The sequence below is a fragment of the Podarcis raffonei genome, chromosome 2 (genome assembly GCF_027172205.1).
Source record: "Podarcis raffonei isolate rPodRaf1 chromosome 2, rPodRaf1.pri, whole genome shotgun sequence".
In the NCBI taxonomy this organism is placed as follows: domain Eukaryota; kingdom Metazoa; phylum Chordata; class Lepidosauria; order Squamata; family Lacertidae; genus Podarcis; species Podarcis raffonei.
In genome coordinates, this window is record NC_070603.1 from 7920319 (window position 1) to 7938497 (window position 18179).

Genomic DNA, 18179 nt, shown 5'->3' on the forward strand with positions numbered 1-18179 from the left:
CCAGTGTGGAATCTGGAATGCTAAGAGCTTCAGCATGGATTGTTTTTTAAAACATCTGTAGTCCTCATCTTTATAGGAAGAAAAACTTGAGTGAGCGTGATATGTTTCTGCTATAAGCTTGGAACCCACTGAGGGTCAGAAGACAGTGCTGGAACAGGATCTTGGGAGATCCACGTTCAGATAGGATGGTCAAGTTGACTTTGTTAATTTTCTCATGGCCTTGTTGATTGTGCTTATTGCATATAGCAGGGAGCAAGAACCATGCTAAAATACGGGCTACTCTGGGAGGAAGGGCAGGATAGAAATGTAGTTAAATGACCACAGTTTTATGGATTGCTGGGTTTGGCATGGTGTAAGGGAAGGGACAAACCTAGACAGCATCTTAAAAAGCAGGGACATCACCTTGCTGACAAAGGTCCGTATAGTTAAAGCTGTGGTTTTCCCAGTAGTGATGTATGGAAGTGAGAGCTGGACCATAAAGAAGGCTGATCGCCGAAGAATTGATGCTTTTGAATTATGGTGCTGGAAGAGACTCTTGAGAGTCCCATGGACTGCAAGAAGATCAAACCTATCCATTCTGAAGGAAGTCAGCCCTGAGTGCTCACTGGAAGGACAGATCGTGAAGCTGAGGCTGCAATACTTTGGCCACCTCATGAGAAGAGAAGACTCCCTGGAAAAGACCCTGATGTTGGGAAAGATGGAGGGCACAAGGAGAAGGGGACGACAGAGGACGAGATGGTTGGACAGTGTTCTGGAAGCAACGAACATGAGTTTGACCAAACTGCGGGAGGCAGTGGAAGACAGGAGTGCCTTGCGTGCTCTGGTCCATGGGGTCACGAAGAGTTGGATACGACTAAACGACAACAACAAAGGGAAGGGTTCGAGCATCCGAAAGCCTAGCTGCTGATCGATGGATCCGTGCAGCCCACATGATGGACAACATTTGGGGGAGAAAGGCCCCATATGGTGTGGGTTGGCATCATGGGCAACTGTGAGGTGACATTCCATGGGCATTTTAGGGGTCCATACTGCGGAGTGAGGAGTCCCCTCCCCACCCACCCTGGCTATGGATCCTGCTCATTGTCCCCAGTACCATCCAGAATGGAGTGATGGCATCGTGAGACATAATTGATCCCCCTTCCAAAAGACCTCTGGGTTGTATCCAACTAAGCTCTCTTCAGCATAGACCCATTGAAATGAATGGACCTAAGTGAGTTGTGTCCATAAACTTCAATAGGTTTACTCTGAGTAGAAGTAACATTAGCTACAATGACCCGTTATGAGGAAGGCCAACATCCCATGATACTAAAGCCAGTTGTGAGTTGTAGGTAAGATTCCTTCCCAGCCCCAGTTGCAAGCTGCTAATTTCAATTTGGGACAGGGTGATAAATGCTGTGAAATAAGGGCAGGTGGGAGACATTAAGGGAATGGCTGTGCTGAAACCTGAGCTAGAACCTCTACTGATGGTGACAGGTCGACTGGAGGGGGAAAGTTCTCCCTCCCCCACAACCTACCAGCTCAGTTAATTGGCTCCTGGGAATGGCACTCAGGCCATAGCATGGGCAGGTAGTAGACCCACCAGACTGCCACCTGGCCAGTGCTAAGAAACATATTGTCCTCCTTCTCCCCACCCTCCACCCCCAAAAACACATACATGCTGAATGCAACTGGGGCTCCCTGGTAATCTGGGAACCGGTGATTAGTCAATAGCAGCTCTGTTTTCATTTCACGATTGTACCACCACCACCAGAAAAAATTAAATTCTGCAAAATGTATTTAAATGAATGGTGTGTGCAATCTTTTAAAGCTCTAATGAAAGAATGTGCGGCTGCAAAATCGAACATATTTAGGCCCAGGTTCCAAGCTCCTTAAAATGGGTAGGGTTCCTGAGTCCCAAGTATTATTCTCCAGGGTTGTCTCTCTAGGTGTGCTCATCTCATTCAAAGTTCAGCTCAGACCTGAACTTGTTTCCTCAGCAGCCATAAGTCGCTGAGTTATTTGGGTTGCTTCTCCCGTTCACATGATAAAGAGATGGAAAAATCATGCCTATAATGGAAAACAATGCCATTGAATAGATGTGGGATTTATTTATTTTTAATTACAACTCAAGGCCAGGAAGTAATGAGCAAGCTATGTTCCAGCACCATCATATAGCTCTGCAAGTAGAAATATATCAACTACTACCGTATTTTTCGCTCTATAAGACGCACCAGACCACAAGACACACCTAGTTTTGGGAGGAGGAAAACAAGAAAAAAAATATTCTGAATCTCAGAAGCCAGAACAGCAAGAGGGATCGCTGCGCAGTGAAAGCAGCAATCCCTCTTGCTGTTCTGGCTTCTGGGATAGCTACGCAGCCTGCATTCACTCCATAAGACGCACACACATTTCCCCTTACTTTTTAGGAGGGGAAAAGTGAGTCTTATAGAGCAAAAAATAAGGAACCTTTTCCTGGCAAAGCTTGCATTTATTTTTTTGCAAATACCTGTATGGACTATTGCTCCCGTAACTAATGCTCAGCTACAAGTCAAGCACCCTTCTGCCCGCAGCTTTCCTTCCTTCTACAGTATATATGTCGGGGTTCAGAGCAAGGCTATTATCAGCCACTCTGCTTTGTTTTAGGAACAGCCGGATAGTCAGCCAAACAGCCAGATCTGATGACAGATTACTTTATAGCTTTGGGCTGCAATTCCTTCCCCACTCCACTCCAACAGCTTTTAACAAATGCAGTGGTATCTGCCCTTATGTTTTGTCAATGTGTTTTAAGAAAATCAGCCAACAAAGGCCTTTGTTAGCTGGCCCATCCTGGCGCAGACTTTCCAGGAATGAGGATGAGTCATCTTGAATGAGATTAGAAATGGAAAATATTGGGGCCAGTAGCCAGATAGGATCGAAAGACTGCAGTCGGAGAACTCGCCAGGTTTCCAATCTGTTCTGATGGTTTTTACAGCCAGCCATAACATAGTTCTACCTTGAGCTTCCCCGCCCACCCTGCAAGCTGCGTTCTGGACTCCAATCATGTTAGTTTGCCAGGGTGTATAGTATACTTCTGCATTCTTTACCTCCCTCCAAGCCTACTCACAAGTAGCTGACAATGTTTGATAATTTGGAATTTGGGGCACTTGTAGATAGAGAGTTCCAGAAACTGACAAGTGCTCTCTTTTTTTGTCTCAGTCTCTCTGATTGAAAGGTTAACCCATAGCTGTCAACTGTCTCTTATTTGATGGGAAAGTCCCTTATCCCAGCACCGCGTCCCGCTGCTGTCCCTTATTGATGATGTCCCTTAAATTTCCCGGGTTTCAAAGGAAGCAGCTCCTCTCCCTCCCTCCCTGCCGGCCAGGGAGGAGGGAGGCTCCAACTGTGTTGCTTGGCTGCATTGCTCACCCAATAAGGAGTTTAAGAATGACTGGGGGGTGGAGCTTGCATGCCTTGTGCCAATCAAATTGGCTGCTTTGCCTGGGGACTCACCTTTGCTCAGCGCTTCCCAGCGGAGAAGTGACGGTGATTTTCCTTGCTGCATCCCCTTTGTCGGATTGCTGCGCTGTGGGAACCACCGCTTGAGGCTTCATTTGGCTGCTGGCTGGGCTTTCTGCCTTTGGCTTGGAGGGGCTCAGAAGTTGAACATACCTGTGCTTGGAAAATCCCTAATTTAGGCTGCTGATCCCTTATTTTTGTGGCTGCTGGTCGTTTATTTTCAAATCTGTAAGTTGACAGCTATGGGTTAACCCAATAGTTAATCAGCTGAAACCAACCTAAAATTTTGAGACAGCAATGCCCAGCCCATGTCAGCCGTAAATCAAAGTCCTGAAGTCACCTGCCATTGTAAGCAAAGGCTAGAAAGGGCAAGAATTCGGGAAAAAGAAAGAGACAAGATGAGTCTACTTGTTGCTTAAATCAAAGTGAGCATGCTCAGGGAACTTGTATTTATTATTATTATTTTATCATTATATATTTATTTATACCCCAGCTTTTTCCCTAATGAGACTCAAGGTACGTTACAAGAACCACTAAAATCATAGAAAAATCCATCGTTAGAATACAATGAAACATGGATAGAATTAAAACGATATACATATATAAAATCTGTTGATGGTGCCTTATCACATGAACCAGATTGACTTATTCCTGGCTAGTGATCTTTTTTTATAATTTTATTTATGCATTTTTACAACTTATATATACTTCATACAATATTCATCATTATCGCTTATCCTTAGACTTCCCAGTTCATCTCTCCATGGCATTCTAGGTAATCTTTCGCTGGCTGCATATTCTATTATTCCAATCCATTTTTATCTCAAATCTTCCTTTATTTAATGTTATCTGCTGCTCATATGTTCATTCCTACTTGTAGGTTAAATGGAGTATTATACCCTCTAAGATACTCTTCAAAGCACTTCCATGTCGGTTTGCATTTCTTGGTACAGAAAGTATTGATTTGGTGTGTAATTAATTCAAGAGGGTTCTGGAAGCTCTGTGTGAAAGACACAAGCAGAAGGTCCATGATGTTTGGGTTATACCTTCAGAGAAGCTGGGTACAGCTGACTTAAACTGGTTCTCTTATCTCTTCAGTCAAGGTCATGCTGACTATAAAAGTAAGGCCAGAAGTAGCCTGGGTTTCACTTTCTCTGTCTCTTTTCCTTCTGGTGTGATGTTTTCTACCTAGTATACTTAGTGTTAAAGTTTAGACTTATTATAAGTTATTGTAAGTTTAAACTTGCTGCAACTGGATTTCTTATGGACAGTGCCAATCCTGAATGTATTGGATTTGTGACCATTATGCTCATTTGCTTTCAGTAGCAGAAAAACTCTGCTGAATGAAATAGGCCTCTGGTCTATTTTTTGGGAATCCTGCAACGTGTTTAAGTTTTTACTCTGCTAGCTATACATTGGAATCTGCTCTGGATCAATACTGAGTAGAATTTCATGACATTCCACTCATTCCTGGCTAGTGATCTTGTATTGGCCAGAGCAGCGTAGTGGCGAATGCGTTGAATCCCACCTGATACCAATGAGTTAAAGACTTCTGGCATGCTTGAACCCCAATAATCAGTTGCTGTGGGGGACTCTGCTTCTACATGCTGTCAACTAAGAATGGCTTCAGGTGTTACGCAGAAAACACAAGAAAGGAGGGGCAAGGGACATCCTTGCAGTGCATTCCTGTGTATTGTGCAAAGAGAAAACTTTTTCACTCCTTCGTGGGGAGCACCTAGAGTTCTTATTTTCACACATCAGTGTCATACGTTGTCATACGTTTGGAGGAAAACCTTAAACACATTGCAGAGTTCCCAAAAATAGACAAGAGGCAATAGTACAGTGGTACCTCGGGTTAAGTACTTAATTCGTTCCAGAGGTCTGTTCTTAACCTGAAGCACCACTTTAGCTCATGGGGCCTCCTGCTGCTGCCGCACCACCACCGCACGATTTCTGTTCTCATCCTGAAGCAAAGTTCTTAACCCGAGGTACTATTTCTAGGTTAGTGGAGTCTGTAACCTGAAACGTCTGTAACCTGAAGCGTATGTAACCCAAGGTACCACTGTACTTCATTCAGCAGAGCTATACTTGTGCTGAAGGCAAATGTTGCGTAATGGTTATCAAATCCAATACAATCAGGATTGGCTCAGTCCATACAAAATCCAGTTGCAGCATTTATAAACTTAACTCGTAATAAGACTAAACCTTAGCACTAAGAAACACCACACCAGAAGGAAGACAGAGAAAGAAAAAAGTAAGACCCAGGCTCCTTTTGGCCTATATTTCTAGTCAGCATGACTGCAGAATAGAGATAAGAGAACTAGTTCAAAGCAGCTTCCCAGAAGGTATAACCCAAACAATCATTAACACTGCTGCCTCTGCTTCTCTCACACAGAGATGCTTCTAGTAGTTTCTAGAATTAATCAGAATAGGAAAGATCTTTACACAAGAGATCAATACTTTCTGCACTAAGAAATGCAAACTGACAACCAGAACTTCAGAAGCACAAGCTTATTTGCACTTCCAACTTTTATCACCCGCTCTTCTACCCCCGCCCCCAACTCCCAGCTAGGTACACGATTTGCAATAATGTGACCCATCAGCTGGAGAGTGTGTTCGAGGTGGCCTGAAAGAGAGAACTGTGTTTGTTTCATGTGTAGTCATTCTGTAGTAGTCAACTCTGCTAGACAGGCGTTGTGGGTTTTTGCATTGCTTCCATGAACAAAAGGAGAGGGGGAGGCAATGATAGGGAGCTATGCTTTTGTCAAACCACTTTCATCTGCCTCTTGTCTTAAGAAACATCCCTACACAGCAGCAGACGCAGGCCTACAGTCTGCCTACAGAAGTTGGCCAGTTCTCTTGGGATTTAAATGAGAGATCTAGGGCGCTGGTTAAATCCTGACAGTTTTCTGATGGTAAGTGAGGGCATCTCTGCAGGCTCTGTGCTTCTTACCTGTGGTGTGTTCAGGATAAGATTCCCTCTGGAATAGTATCTGGGACAGTTATATTTCTGACTCATCGGCATTTGTAATTAAACATGGTAATTCTATTCACTGTGGGGCTCGGGGTGTTGCAAATCGCCCTCTTCCCTCCCCCCCCCCATTTTTGCGCATTTCATTTCTTTGTCACCATCTGCTGCGAAATGGCTGTTTCTCTTTCGGTGTGCACTTTGCATTGCCATCTGGGCAAAATTATTTGTCCCATTAATTGCGAAAATGTGTGAAGAAGCAAAACAAAAATGCTACTACAAGCCAGCGGAATGTGTGCTAAATGAGATCCAGCCCACTCGCGAGAACATGCACACAGAGCTTGACATTATGAAATGCCTATTTTAATAGCCTCTCTTGCTAATTGGTCTTTGCACAGTGTCGAAAAATAGCTCTCCACTTGACTCTGTCCCACGGGGAGGGCCTGAAAAGATCTGAGACTTTTTTACAAGATTATAAATATCTTAGCATGAGCGCTGTCGTACTGTGGCTATCTTCAGGCTCCCACAATCGCTTTCATGATCAGGAATCTGAGGTTCTAAAAGTGGCTCTCTGAAGGCCTTTGTTACCAAAGCTCCGTGTAGAGAAAAGCTTCCCCAAGGGGGAACAGGTGTATCTTTTTATATCCGCACACCTCCCCCAGGCATATATACATCATTAGACCATTTAAGTCTAAACCTGGGAGCTGTAGTTTGTGCAGGGCTATGGGTTGCTTCTCAAATTATCAGCACCAAACTACAGTTCCCAGTGTTCCATCTTGTCCATTTGAAGGCATAGAGTGGTTAGTAAGTACAGAGGTCTGTGCTAGAGTTGGCAGAGGCAGCAAGCAGCAGAGAAAAGGAAGACCTGGCAGTCAGACAAGGCCTGCAGGACTTGGACAGCTCCCAGGACTTGGACAACTTGCTCCAACCACCTTGTAGAACAAAAACCAGAAACACTATAACCAGACACTGGAGAGACCTGTCAGGAGTAAGCATGGACCAATGGTACCAAATAGTATGGGAAACAGCCCTACTAGAAAAATTAACCAATAAACTGAGACTGACACGGGGACAAACAGAAGAAGACGCCTTTACCCCGGTATGGCTCCCCTTTATCACATACACAGCCCAACAAGACAACGACAATAATCCACCAACAGCATACAAATCAATATGGCTAACCTGATCCAAAACACCCACCCACCCCACTCACATACGAAAACAAAGATCACCACAGCCAATCACAAGCAAACAACCACACCCTAGGCCAACCCCAACCTCTCTCACCACCAAAGGAACACAAGTGAACAGCACAAGCAACGCTGACACCAAACCCTACATACATTAAGCATAACAGAAACATTGCCACCCGACCCCACCTCCACCCCTTCTTTTTTCTCTCTCCCCCTAATGTTTCAACAAATGAAACGGATTTGTAAAAATGTTACATGGAAAAAATATGAGAGACATTACACTTACTTCTGTAAAACAAGAACATTTTAATTAAAAAAACCAACAACAAAATGATCCTTATGTCATGGTTAAGGCCTTGAAGATTGTCTCCAGCCCTACCTTCTCAGTGAGTTTCTTTTAAAATACAGCCTTCTGAAACCTGGTGCTCTGCAGATGTTCTAGACGAGTCCCATCATCCCCGGCCTGGGATGGAGAGCTGTAGTTCCAAACATCTGGAGAGCACAAGGTTGGAAAAGACTGCTTTAGGAGATTGCAGTGTGGCACTCCTCTGACACCATGTTCTCTTTGTGGACTGGTTATCCTCCCAGTTTGATCCCCCACAACAACCTTGTGAGGTAGATTAGGCTGAGAAGCAGTGACTGGCCCTAGGGCACCCAGTGAGCTTCACGGCTGATTGGGGATTTGAACCCTTGTCTCCCAAGTCCTCGTCTGTAACGGCTACACTACACTGTGTGCTTTGCAACAGCATGCACATGCAGGCATAAATGCATAATGGAAGAGTTATGCAAACGATTCTCTAATTAATTAAAACAGAATAATGATGTATTGTCCTGAGCTAACTAAGATTGACACGGGACACGGGTGGCGCTGTGGGTAAAAGCCTCAGCGCCTAGGGCTTGCCGATCAAAAGGTCGGCGGTTCGAATCCCCGCGGCGGGGTGCGCTCCCGCTGCTCGGTCCCAGCGCCTGCCAACCTAGCAGTTCGAAAGCACCCCCGGGTGCAAGTAGATAAATAGGGACCGCTTACTAGCGGGAAGGTAAACGGCGTTCCATGTGCTGCGCTGGCTCGCCAGATGCAGCTTGTCACGCTGGCCACGTGACCCGGAAGTGTCTGCGGACAGCGCTGGCCCCCGGCCTCTTGAGTGAGATGGGCGCACAACCCCAGAGTCTGTCAAGACTGGCCCGTACGGGCAGGGGTACCTTTACCTTTTTAATATACTACTCCCTTCAGTCCAAAGGGAAAGAGCAGTGAAGTCTTTCAGGAAATGCAATTAAAGCACATTTTCCTGCTTTCGCATTCCAGCTTGGTTGGATATACACTTTATGCAAACACACACACACACACACACACACACACACACACACACACGTAGAGAGCACATTGTTAACAGTTCATCTCAAGTGGTTGAAGGGTGAACCTTGAGGGGCACTGAAGTTTTATAGATGTATGTTAAGTTGCATGTTTGGATTGTGGTTCCTGCAAATTAGCAGATGAGGGGGGAGATGGGTTTCTTCATTAGATCACTTCCAACTGCAGCTGCAGTTCTTGTACATAGAAAAGCAAGCATGCCTGGGAAACAACTAGATTAGAGGAACCTTGTCCCTGGCATCTCATTTAAGAAGCATCATTATGTAGTTTGTGCCCCACGGTCTGAAATTTAACAGCCCAGATAATGTTTCATTTATCTCCTCATTTGCTTTGTGTGAGAATGAGGTTTAGGAAGAAAGAATTTTAGCTATGTGCATAACAGGAAATTGTATACTGAGAGCATCATAGTTGACAAAGGCTATCTGACCTTGAGATGCCAGAGAAGGAATGGACAATGTGAGCAGAGAACAGAGTAGCCATGTGGAGAACGATAACAAACGACTTTGGAAAAACTTGGAGAAAAGGCTCTCAAACCCATTCTGGTTTGGAAGACAGGAAAAACTCAGACCTTAGTGACTGCTAGCTCTGCCCATGGGAACCCCTAAGTAAAACCAGGCAGAGGTTCTGCTAGCAACCAAGCGGCATATAAATTTTGTTAAATAAAGAATAATAAAATAATTGTTGTGACTCCCACTCAAGAACAACAGCAAGAGGTGTGCTTCCTTGGGGGTTAAGAAGCTATTCTTTATTCTGACAGTATAAACTCAGGAACGGGAGAAGAGCATAAATTAATCAAGATGGCCCTGGGTACCAGTGGTAAGGCAAACCAACTCAAGCTTCATAGTCCGCTAAAGGCAGTTCATGATTCCAGGATCAGGAGTTGCAGTCTGTGACTGCACAGGTTACACAACACTGTCAAACCGATAGTTACGTAAATTGAACTAACAAATATACCCACAATGTAACTGGCTGTGTTTAACTGTATAAATTCTTTATACATCATATAAACATAACTCTTTTCACATGATCTAATTGAGTAGAAGCAATTAAGGACCAACATTTAGAACAGGAAATACAAATAGATCAGTTCTTCTATACGTAATGTCCAAATAGAAGCTTTTGTGTTCCACATATGTACAAAAGAATCAGTTTTTTAAACGTAATGTCCAAATAAAAGCTTTTTGTGTTCCACGTATGTCTTAGCGAATACAAGTGTCAAACGTAACAACTTCAAGGAGCAGTACTTGCAAAAGATTTACTTTTGTTTGTAATGTTCCACATCTGCGTTTGCAAAGTATGATTGTTGTATGCAGGTATCAGATGAAGAATACGAAAGATCTTAACATGTGCCTTTGCAAAATATAAGTAGTTGTTGTATGCCGGTGTCAGACGAAAGAACTTAAACGTGACAAGGATTCCCAGAATAATACCTTGTTTCGCCCTGCTGGGCTTTGTCGGCCAAGCATACTCATATTTTGTGTATCAGAGACACGGAACAAGTGACATGGCGGTGCTTCAGAGGCAACACCTGACTTTCCTCTTCCCGACTGCTGAGTCTCCCTCCCTCTGTCTGGCATTGAAGGGGGCCTCCCTGGCATTGCCTTGGCCTGCCTCCTACCCCGGAGCCAAGAAGGAGAGGGCCTGTGAGTCTTCCAGAAGGAGAATCTGAACGGAAAGATCTGGCTCTGAGCGGGAGGACTCTGAGTCACGACCTCTCTCCCCCCACTCGTTGCCCTCACCAGTCCTTGGCTATGGCCATGGCAGAAGGGTCTTTAGGTTTTTTCAGGTGCACACCATTTCTGGCCAGTTCAGTGGTTGTAATTTGTGGGCTCCTGCATGTGTCTGCATAAGTAAAGAACTCCTTCCTGCATGCATCAAGTAGATTTGAATGTCACCCAGGAAAGCCAAGTGCGTCACAGAGACACTCCTTATAAAAAATGCACGAGACTCTTATAAAGGCAATTACCTTTCCGCAAGGCAGTGGAGGGACAATACGTGACCCAACGAAGTAATGAAAAACGTGTAAGAGTGGAACACTGTTTTGTCCTGTCAACAAGTGAGGCTACCACCGCCACACACACACACACGCAAATCCAGTAATTGAGCATGGCAAGGAAAAATAATCCAAAATAGGAAATATAAGACGAAATGTGGATGATTTCTTCTTCCTCTTCTTCTTCTTCTTCTTCTTCTTCTTCTTCTTCTTCTTCTTCTTCTTTAGATAAGTTCACATGATCTGTTTTGCCTGCTTTGGCCCCTATGGGGTAATGAGCCGTTGTCACAGGATCACCTTCCCTTTCATGACAAAACCCGTAAGGTGTTCGACAAACACAGCTTGGGAACATGCAGCTCAAGGGTTTTTTGCTCCCAGTTCCTGCAAAGATGCCCATGGGAGCAAACCCCCCTTCAGCTGCCCTCCAAGGACTCAACCAGAAATAGCAGGGTTGGGTTAGGGTCGGGTAGAGTCAAAGGAAGAATTGGTGAAAGTGAGATTTGGGTGGGTGAAGCAAGGCTTCTATAGTGCCTTGAAGAAAATAGGCTAAACTAGATACTGCTGTGCAAAGGGCTGTAGCTCAGTGCAAAGGGCTGTAGCTCATCTGTTTGGCATTCACAAGGTCCCAGGTTCAATCCCAGTAGGGCTGGGAGAGGCCTCTGACCCTGGAGAGATGTTGTTCATCAGGTGAATCAATGGCCTGAGTCATTCAAAGGCGGCATGCTGTGTGGCTCCCAGGCTTGGACCAATGAATGCTCCCATAACCTTTGTGTCTTCCTTTTGCAGTATGTGACCCGCCGAAGGCTGCCACCAGCTCTTCCAGCGTCCAATCATGGACACCGACACCGTGCCCCCACATGAAGCCTCGTTGACAGTGAATGAGCAGGTATGTGCCTCTCGCAGACCCCTTATAATAATAATAAAAAATTTTATTTATATCCCGCCCTCCCCAGCCGAAGCCGGGCTCAGGGCGGCTAACAACAATAAAATAATACAACATTCTAAAATAATTTCATTATAAAATTAATTCAAATCAAATTGATGGCAACCATTGGGCTAGAGTTCTGTGAAGAATTACCAAAGGAGGGGGTCAGGCTGTGCCCTGACCAAAGGCCTGGCGGAACAGCTCTGTCTTGCAGGCCCTGCGGAAAGATGTCAAGTCCCGCAGGGCCCTAGTCTCTTGTGACAGAGCGTTCCACCAGGTTGGAGCCACAGCTGAAAAAGCCCTGGTTCTAGTTGAGGCCAGCCTAACCTCTCTGTGGCCTGGGACCTTCAAGATGTTTTTATTCGAAGACCGTAATTTCCTCTGTGGGACATACCAGGAGAGGCGGTCCCGTAGGTACCACTTTGTCAAAGGGGTGCTGGAGTGGCGGGGGAGAGGAGCTGCCGCTGCCCCAGCGGAGCCTTAGACAAGGTTATCCTTTGTTGTCTCTTTTCTTTTCTTTTTTTAAAGAATATTTATTAAATTTTCCAATTTTTTAAACAACAAACAAAAACAGAACAAACAGAAACATTAAACAAAAGCATAAAATTCATAAACCATACTTTTAAATAACAAATTTCTCAGACCTCCTCATACTTCTCCTTCTTGTATCCCAATTAAAGTTATTTGTTCAGCAAATCCTTCATTTAAAGCATTACAGCTTGTACCATTACCTTATTTTTCAAACCCTTTTTCCCCCATCTATGTTCTTTTATATCATTACAGCTAGAAACCTCTCAATTTCAATCCAGCACCATCTAACTTTCTTTAATTTTACAATATTTCTGTAAATAGTCCTTAAATTTTTTCCAATCTTCTTCAGCCGACTCTTCTCCCTTGTCACGGATTCTGCTCGTCAATTCTGCCAGTCCCATACAGTCAATCAGTTTCATCTGCCATTCTTCCAGAGTGGGTAGATCTTGCGTCTTCCAATACTTTGCGATGAGTATTCTTGCTGCTGTTGTAGCATACATAAAAAAAGTTCTGTCCTTCTTTGGCACCACTTGGCCAACCATGCCCAAGAGAAAGGCCTCTGGTTTCTTCAAGAAGGTATATTTAAATACCTTTTTCAATTCGTTATATATCATTTCCCAGAAAGCCTTAATCCTGGGACACGTCCACCAAAGGTGAAAGAATGTACCTTCATTTTCCTTACATTTCCAACATTTGTTGTCGGGCAAATGATAGATTTTTGCAAGCTTGACTGGGGTCCCTTTGTTGTCTCTTTTCAGGTGATTGTGATGTCGGGTCATGAGACCATTCGGGTGCTGGAGGTGGGCGTGGATGCTCCAATACCTGTGGAGAACGAAGGGAAAACTCTGAAAACTGCAGCAGCAACCAGAGAAGAGGCTCCTGTGAGCTGCCCTCCAGAGCCCAGTGAAATGGGAAGGGAAGGGGCAGAGCAAAACCCAGCAAAGGAATCGGGAGAGTCAGGTGGTAAGAGGCACTTTGTTCGTTCATTCTTTCCGTCCGCCCTGCTGCCCAAGAGGCCGCGCCGTAAAATAAATTGTAGGTTAAATGGGTCAACAAGGGAGCAACCTACAGACCTCTTAGTCTTCTTTTTGTGGTATATTCTGCATTAGGAAAAAGTCCAACTTTATAAAAAGTTAAGGACCCTACAATCTTCATCAGAGGCCCTTCTCTGTGTGCCTCAATCAAGGGCCCAAGTGAATCGATCTTCTTGGTGGTGACTCTCCATCTGTGGAATGTTTTCCCCAGGGAAACACGTCTGGCACACATCTTGTCAGTTTTTATGAGGCACAATAACACATTTTTTTTAATTTGTCAAGGCCTTTGGTACTTAAGTTTGTATCTACTTCATCTTTTAGTGAGGTGGGGTAGGACTTGTCCTTATTATGTTTCTGGGTGAGCATTTTAGGAATTTTGTATTGTAAAGGTAAAGGGACCCCTGACCATTAGGTCCAGTCGTGGCCGACTCTGGGGTTGCGGCACTCATCTCGCTTCACTGGCCAAGGGAGCCGGCGTATAGCTTCCAGGTCATGTGGCCAGCATGACTAAGCCACTTCTGGTGAACCAGAGCAGCGCACGGAAACGCCGTTTACCTTCCCGCCGGAGCGGTCCCTATTTATCTACTTGCACTTTGACGTGCTTTCGAACTGCTAGGTTGGCAGGAGCAGGGACTGAGCAACGGGAGCTCACCCTATTGCGGGGATTCAAACCGCCGACCTTCTGATCGGCAAGCCCTAGGCTCTGTGGTTTAACCCACAGCGCCACCCGCGTCCCTACAATTTTGCATTGTACTCTGTTTTAAATGATCTGCTTTTTCATCCTGCCAGTTTGTATTCTGTCATGTTAAGTCACTTGGAGACTTTTTAATGTAAAATGACTCAAATGTAAGTAATCATTATAAGCAATGCTTCCCTAGCTGGTGAGGAAACATGGATCACGTGAAAACATGAGGGACATTCTGCCAGCAAGGAGCACTTGAGAGGAGTGGAAACCCAGCTATTAACTCCCAGCTTCCAGAGGTTAGGCCAAAGGATGAGTAGTTTCTCCAGCCGAAATCTCTTGCCAGTGAGCTTTCACACTGCCTGTTGCCAGTTGGTCCATCTCTCGGCCTTGGCCCACCATGTGGGAGTGGAGGGTTCAGGCAGCAGAGATGGATAGAAGCAAGCGGTTGCAAAGTGTGTGGGCTGGGCAAGATGCCAAAGCCAGGAACAGAGAAGTGGGCAAATGCAGAAGGCATCTGGGTAATAGGGATAGTCTGGAAGACATGGAGGACCAAGTGCTTTCTCTAGGCAGTGCATTGTTCAGACTGGAGAACAGCAGTGGAGCCCTGCAGGTTATCTAGGCAAAAGTGGAAGGTAATTTGTTTCCTCCTGAGTTTCTTGCTAGAACAATTCTACCAAGATTCTTCACCTAAGAGGCCTAAGGTGCCTGCTGTTCCTTTCTTGGGGGCCTGATTTAAATGGGTGGACCTATCCACACGCTGTTCCCACTGGGCTTCCTGGTTAAATGGGGCCCTCACCTGGTATGTTGGCAGTGTTAGCATGGGTCTTCTGATGGATACCACAATCACCGTACAGTTAGCACAGGTTTGACTCAAATAACTATCATTAAGAAAAATGAGTCACTTTGCAAATTCTCTAATCATTTGTCCTTTGCATGTAAAGCAGGTGCCCCCAAATTAAAGAAGAAGAAGAAGAAGTACAGAACATTTTAAATAGGATCCCTTACAACGAGGCCCAAAAAAATCTATGGTCCTCCAAACATTTTTAATCAACTTATGGTTTACTTTTTTAATTGACTGCCCCATTGATACCCCACTGTGATGCCAAAAGGTTTATGTGGCTTCTGCTCAAGCCCTCCCCCTCCCAAATTTGTCAATTTTAAAAAAAAATATTAAATGTGTTTTTTCTTTTTCTTTTAACTGAGAGACCTGCAGGTCCCATGCTATAGTTTTCCACTTCCAGATTGGGTCCTTTTTTTAAAAAACGACAACACCCATTTTTATGCTTTGGTGATGCCCAAGTTTACATTTTGGCCGCATGCACTTTAAAGGACAATTGGAATTGGAGGCACATGGGCTACACCCCCCCTTCTCTGCCTGCCATTATCCTGTTTCCAAGTCCCTTCCCTGAATGGCTCTTCCTTTACGGTTTCATGCCATGCTCACGAGTGCTACCTCCCTCTCCACTTGGCCCAGCATTCTGTGGGCATCACCCGAACGGGTAAACAAAATGAACTGTTTCCTCTTTTCTCCAGGTGAAGTAAAGGCATTACCTGAAATAACCCCTGCACCTATCCCAGGAATCGTCCCCTTCAGCCAAGTGACAAGCCAGCAAACACAAACTCTAACGCCCGTCACACTGCAAGCTGCACCGCAGGTAACTTACCTTACAGTTCTTTTGTCGGGCACGCGGGAGGAAGAAGTCTATTGGCCACTGAACAGAGGAAATGGTGCATTTCAATTTCTGCAACAGTGTGGGAGTTTCCACCTGTGCCTTGGAAGAGCCAGGTGTGGACACATCCTACTTATGTAGAAGCTGAGTTGCCAGAAGTCCCTTGGCTTGGGGGGTTGGAGAGCAGACTTCCAAAACTGTCTGTGAAGTTGGCATTTGGTGTGCACTGAGCACTCTGGGGCCCAGGTGTTCTGGGATCAAGAATGCCACATTCTGTTCTATGGGGCTTTGATGCTCTCAAATGGGTTCCTGTTTTCAAAGTGTTCCATCTGGCCAGACTTTGTAGAAATCAAATGCACTCTTCCAGTGTTTACTGGCAGGGATCTGTTTCTTAGCTTGTGCGAAGCGTTGTGGGGCATATGCAATGCAGCTCTGGGTCATGGGTCTGTTCAGGGTCTCACACAGTAAAGAACTTATCGCTGTTAAGGGGGATCTCCTCCTTGTCCTGGAAAACCTGGGTTCCAAAGCACATAGGCATTTTGTTCACTGCAAGCTTATATGGAGCAACAATTTTTGTGAATAAATTGTTCTCTCCCCCAGCCCCCCCCCACCATAATCAAAGGGGGCTTACCATCTCCAAGCCGGAGAAAACTAAAGGCATATACTGAGGGCCATTCCACACAATCAGCTTTTTTTGCTGAATAAATGAGCATTTGTTACCGAATTTGATGCACACAGTCCTCCTCCAAGGTTGCATTTTTTGTTGTGGGCATATCACATTTTCCCAGCATTTAATCTGCAGTATTACCAGGGGGTGGGGTGGGGGAATGGGGTTGTGCAAGAGTCAGCTGTTAGGCGTTCTGTGCTATTATTAGTGACGCAATTCCCTCCAGCACAAGAACCACCGCTCTGGCTCACATCATTTTGTAAATGTCTATTTATTTTAGAAAAATCTAATTCCTCCTGGTAGTTGTCCGCTCCTTCATTATTCAATGCAAAACATGCCCTCAAGCCTACAAGCCGCTTTTCCCTGGGCCATTTTTTGAAATTTAAATTGTTGGTTTTAAATTATCTATATTGTTGTTGTTATTATATTTCAAACAGGTCCCTATGGGTCTTGGGTTCTTATGCACCTCACAGTTTGCAAACAAGAGTTTGTAGCAAACCAGAATTTATTTATTTGTTTTTTAAAAATAAAATACTATAATACTAGTTTTATTCTCAATAGTCATATGCATTTAAAGTTTTAAACATTCTTTTTCTGGTGAAAGTAGATTTCCTTTTCCCCACTTATTACGGCCTCTTGAAGGAAAAGAAAAATATCCTTGAAAAAGGATTTAAAAATTCAAAATACCTTGGGCCATTTATAAAAGCATAAAACTGATCTTCTGCGTTTTTTTAATCTTTTCCTGTGTTTTTGTCCTCCATCGCACACACATGCAGCAAGACAAGGCAATGCAGTCCTTCCATCTACTATATTGGAATGAGATATCATACTTATTTGCATTGGGACTTGGGGAGCTATCACCTACTTCATAAAATGCAATTGAATCGTGCTTCATTTGATTGTGTGGAAAGGCCTTTAGTGCTGATGTCAGCAGGAGAGATTCAATGCTCAATCATCTTCTTCCCTGCTCTGGGCATTAGCCACTTAGAGCAAGAGTTCCCAGCCGCTGCACATTTTGTGCATGCTGTAATGTCCACAGAGAGGCAAAAGACTGAGGCAGAGGTACCTGAGACTGAGATGCTTTTCTAGGCAGGAGGCTTTGTATTCAGGTGTGCTCACACCACCCAGCTCTTTTCTAAGATGAGTACAGAGGAGCTCTCCTTCCTTGCTCCTCTTCTCTTCTGAACCCTCTACAGTGCTGTTTGCAGCGGGTGGCGCTGTGGGTTAAACCACAGAGCCTAGGACTTGCCGATCAGAAGGTCGGCGGTTGAATCCCAGCGACGGGGTGAGCTCCCGTTGCTCGGTCCCTGCTCCTGCCAACCTAGCAGTTCAAAAGCATGTCAAAGTGCAAGTAGATAAATAGGTACCGCTCCTGCAGGAAGGTAAACGGCGTTTCCGTGTGCTGCTCTGGTTCGCCAGAAGCGGCTTAGTCATGCTGGCCACACGACCTGGAAGCTGTACGCCGGCTCCCTCGGCCAATAAAGCAAGATGAGCGCCGCAACCCCAGAGTCGGTCACAACTGGACCTAATGGTCAGGGGTCCCTTTACCTTAAAGCAGCAAGCCGGAGTACTTAAAGCGATTAGATTTAATTATTTATCTTTATTAATTTTTTATATTGCCATTCATCCAAGGATCACAGGGCAGTTTACAATATAAAATCACAAAAATA

At 44.8% G+C, this 18179-nt stretch overlaps 1 protein-coding gene across 2 annotated transcripts in view; it reads left to right on the top strand.

The window, feature by feature from the left end:
• Nucleotides 1–18179, top strand: part of POU6F1 (POU class 6 homeobox 1) — a 38622-nt gene that overhangs the window by 9182 nt on the left and 11261 nt on the right. For both annotated transcript variants that reach the window (XM_053372497.1, XM_053372505.1), the window contains exons 2-4: nt 11784–11883; nt 13212–13416; nt 15706–15827. In XM_053372497.1, the coding sequence (XP_053228472.1) occupies nt 11830–11883; nt 13212–13416; nt 15706–15827 (381 nt within the window). In that variant the 5' untranslated portion in view covers nt 11784–11829. The remainder of the gene's footprint in view (nt 1–11783; nt 11884–13211; nt 13417–15705; nt 15828–18179) is intronic.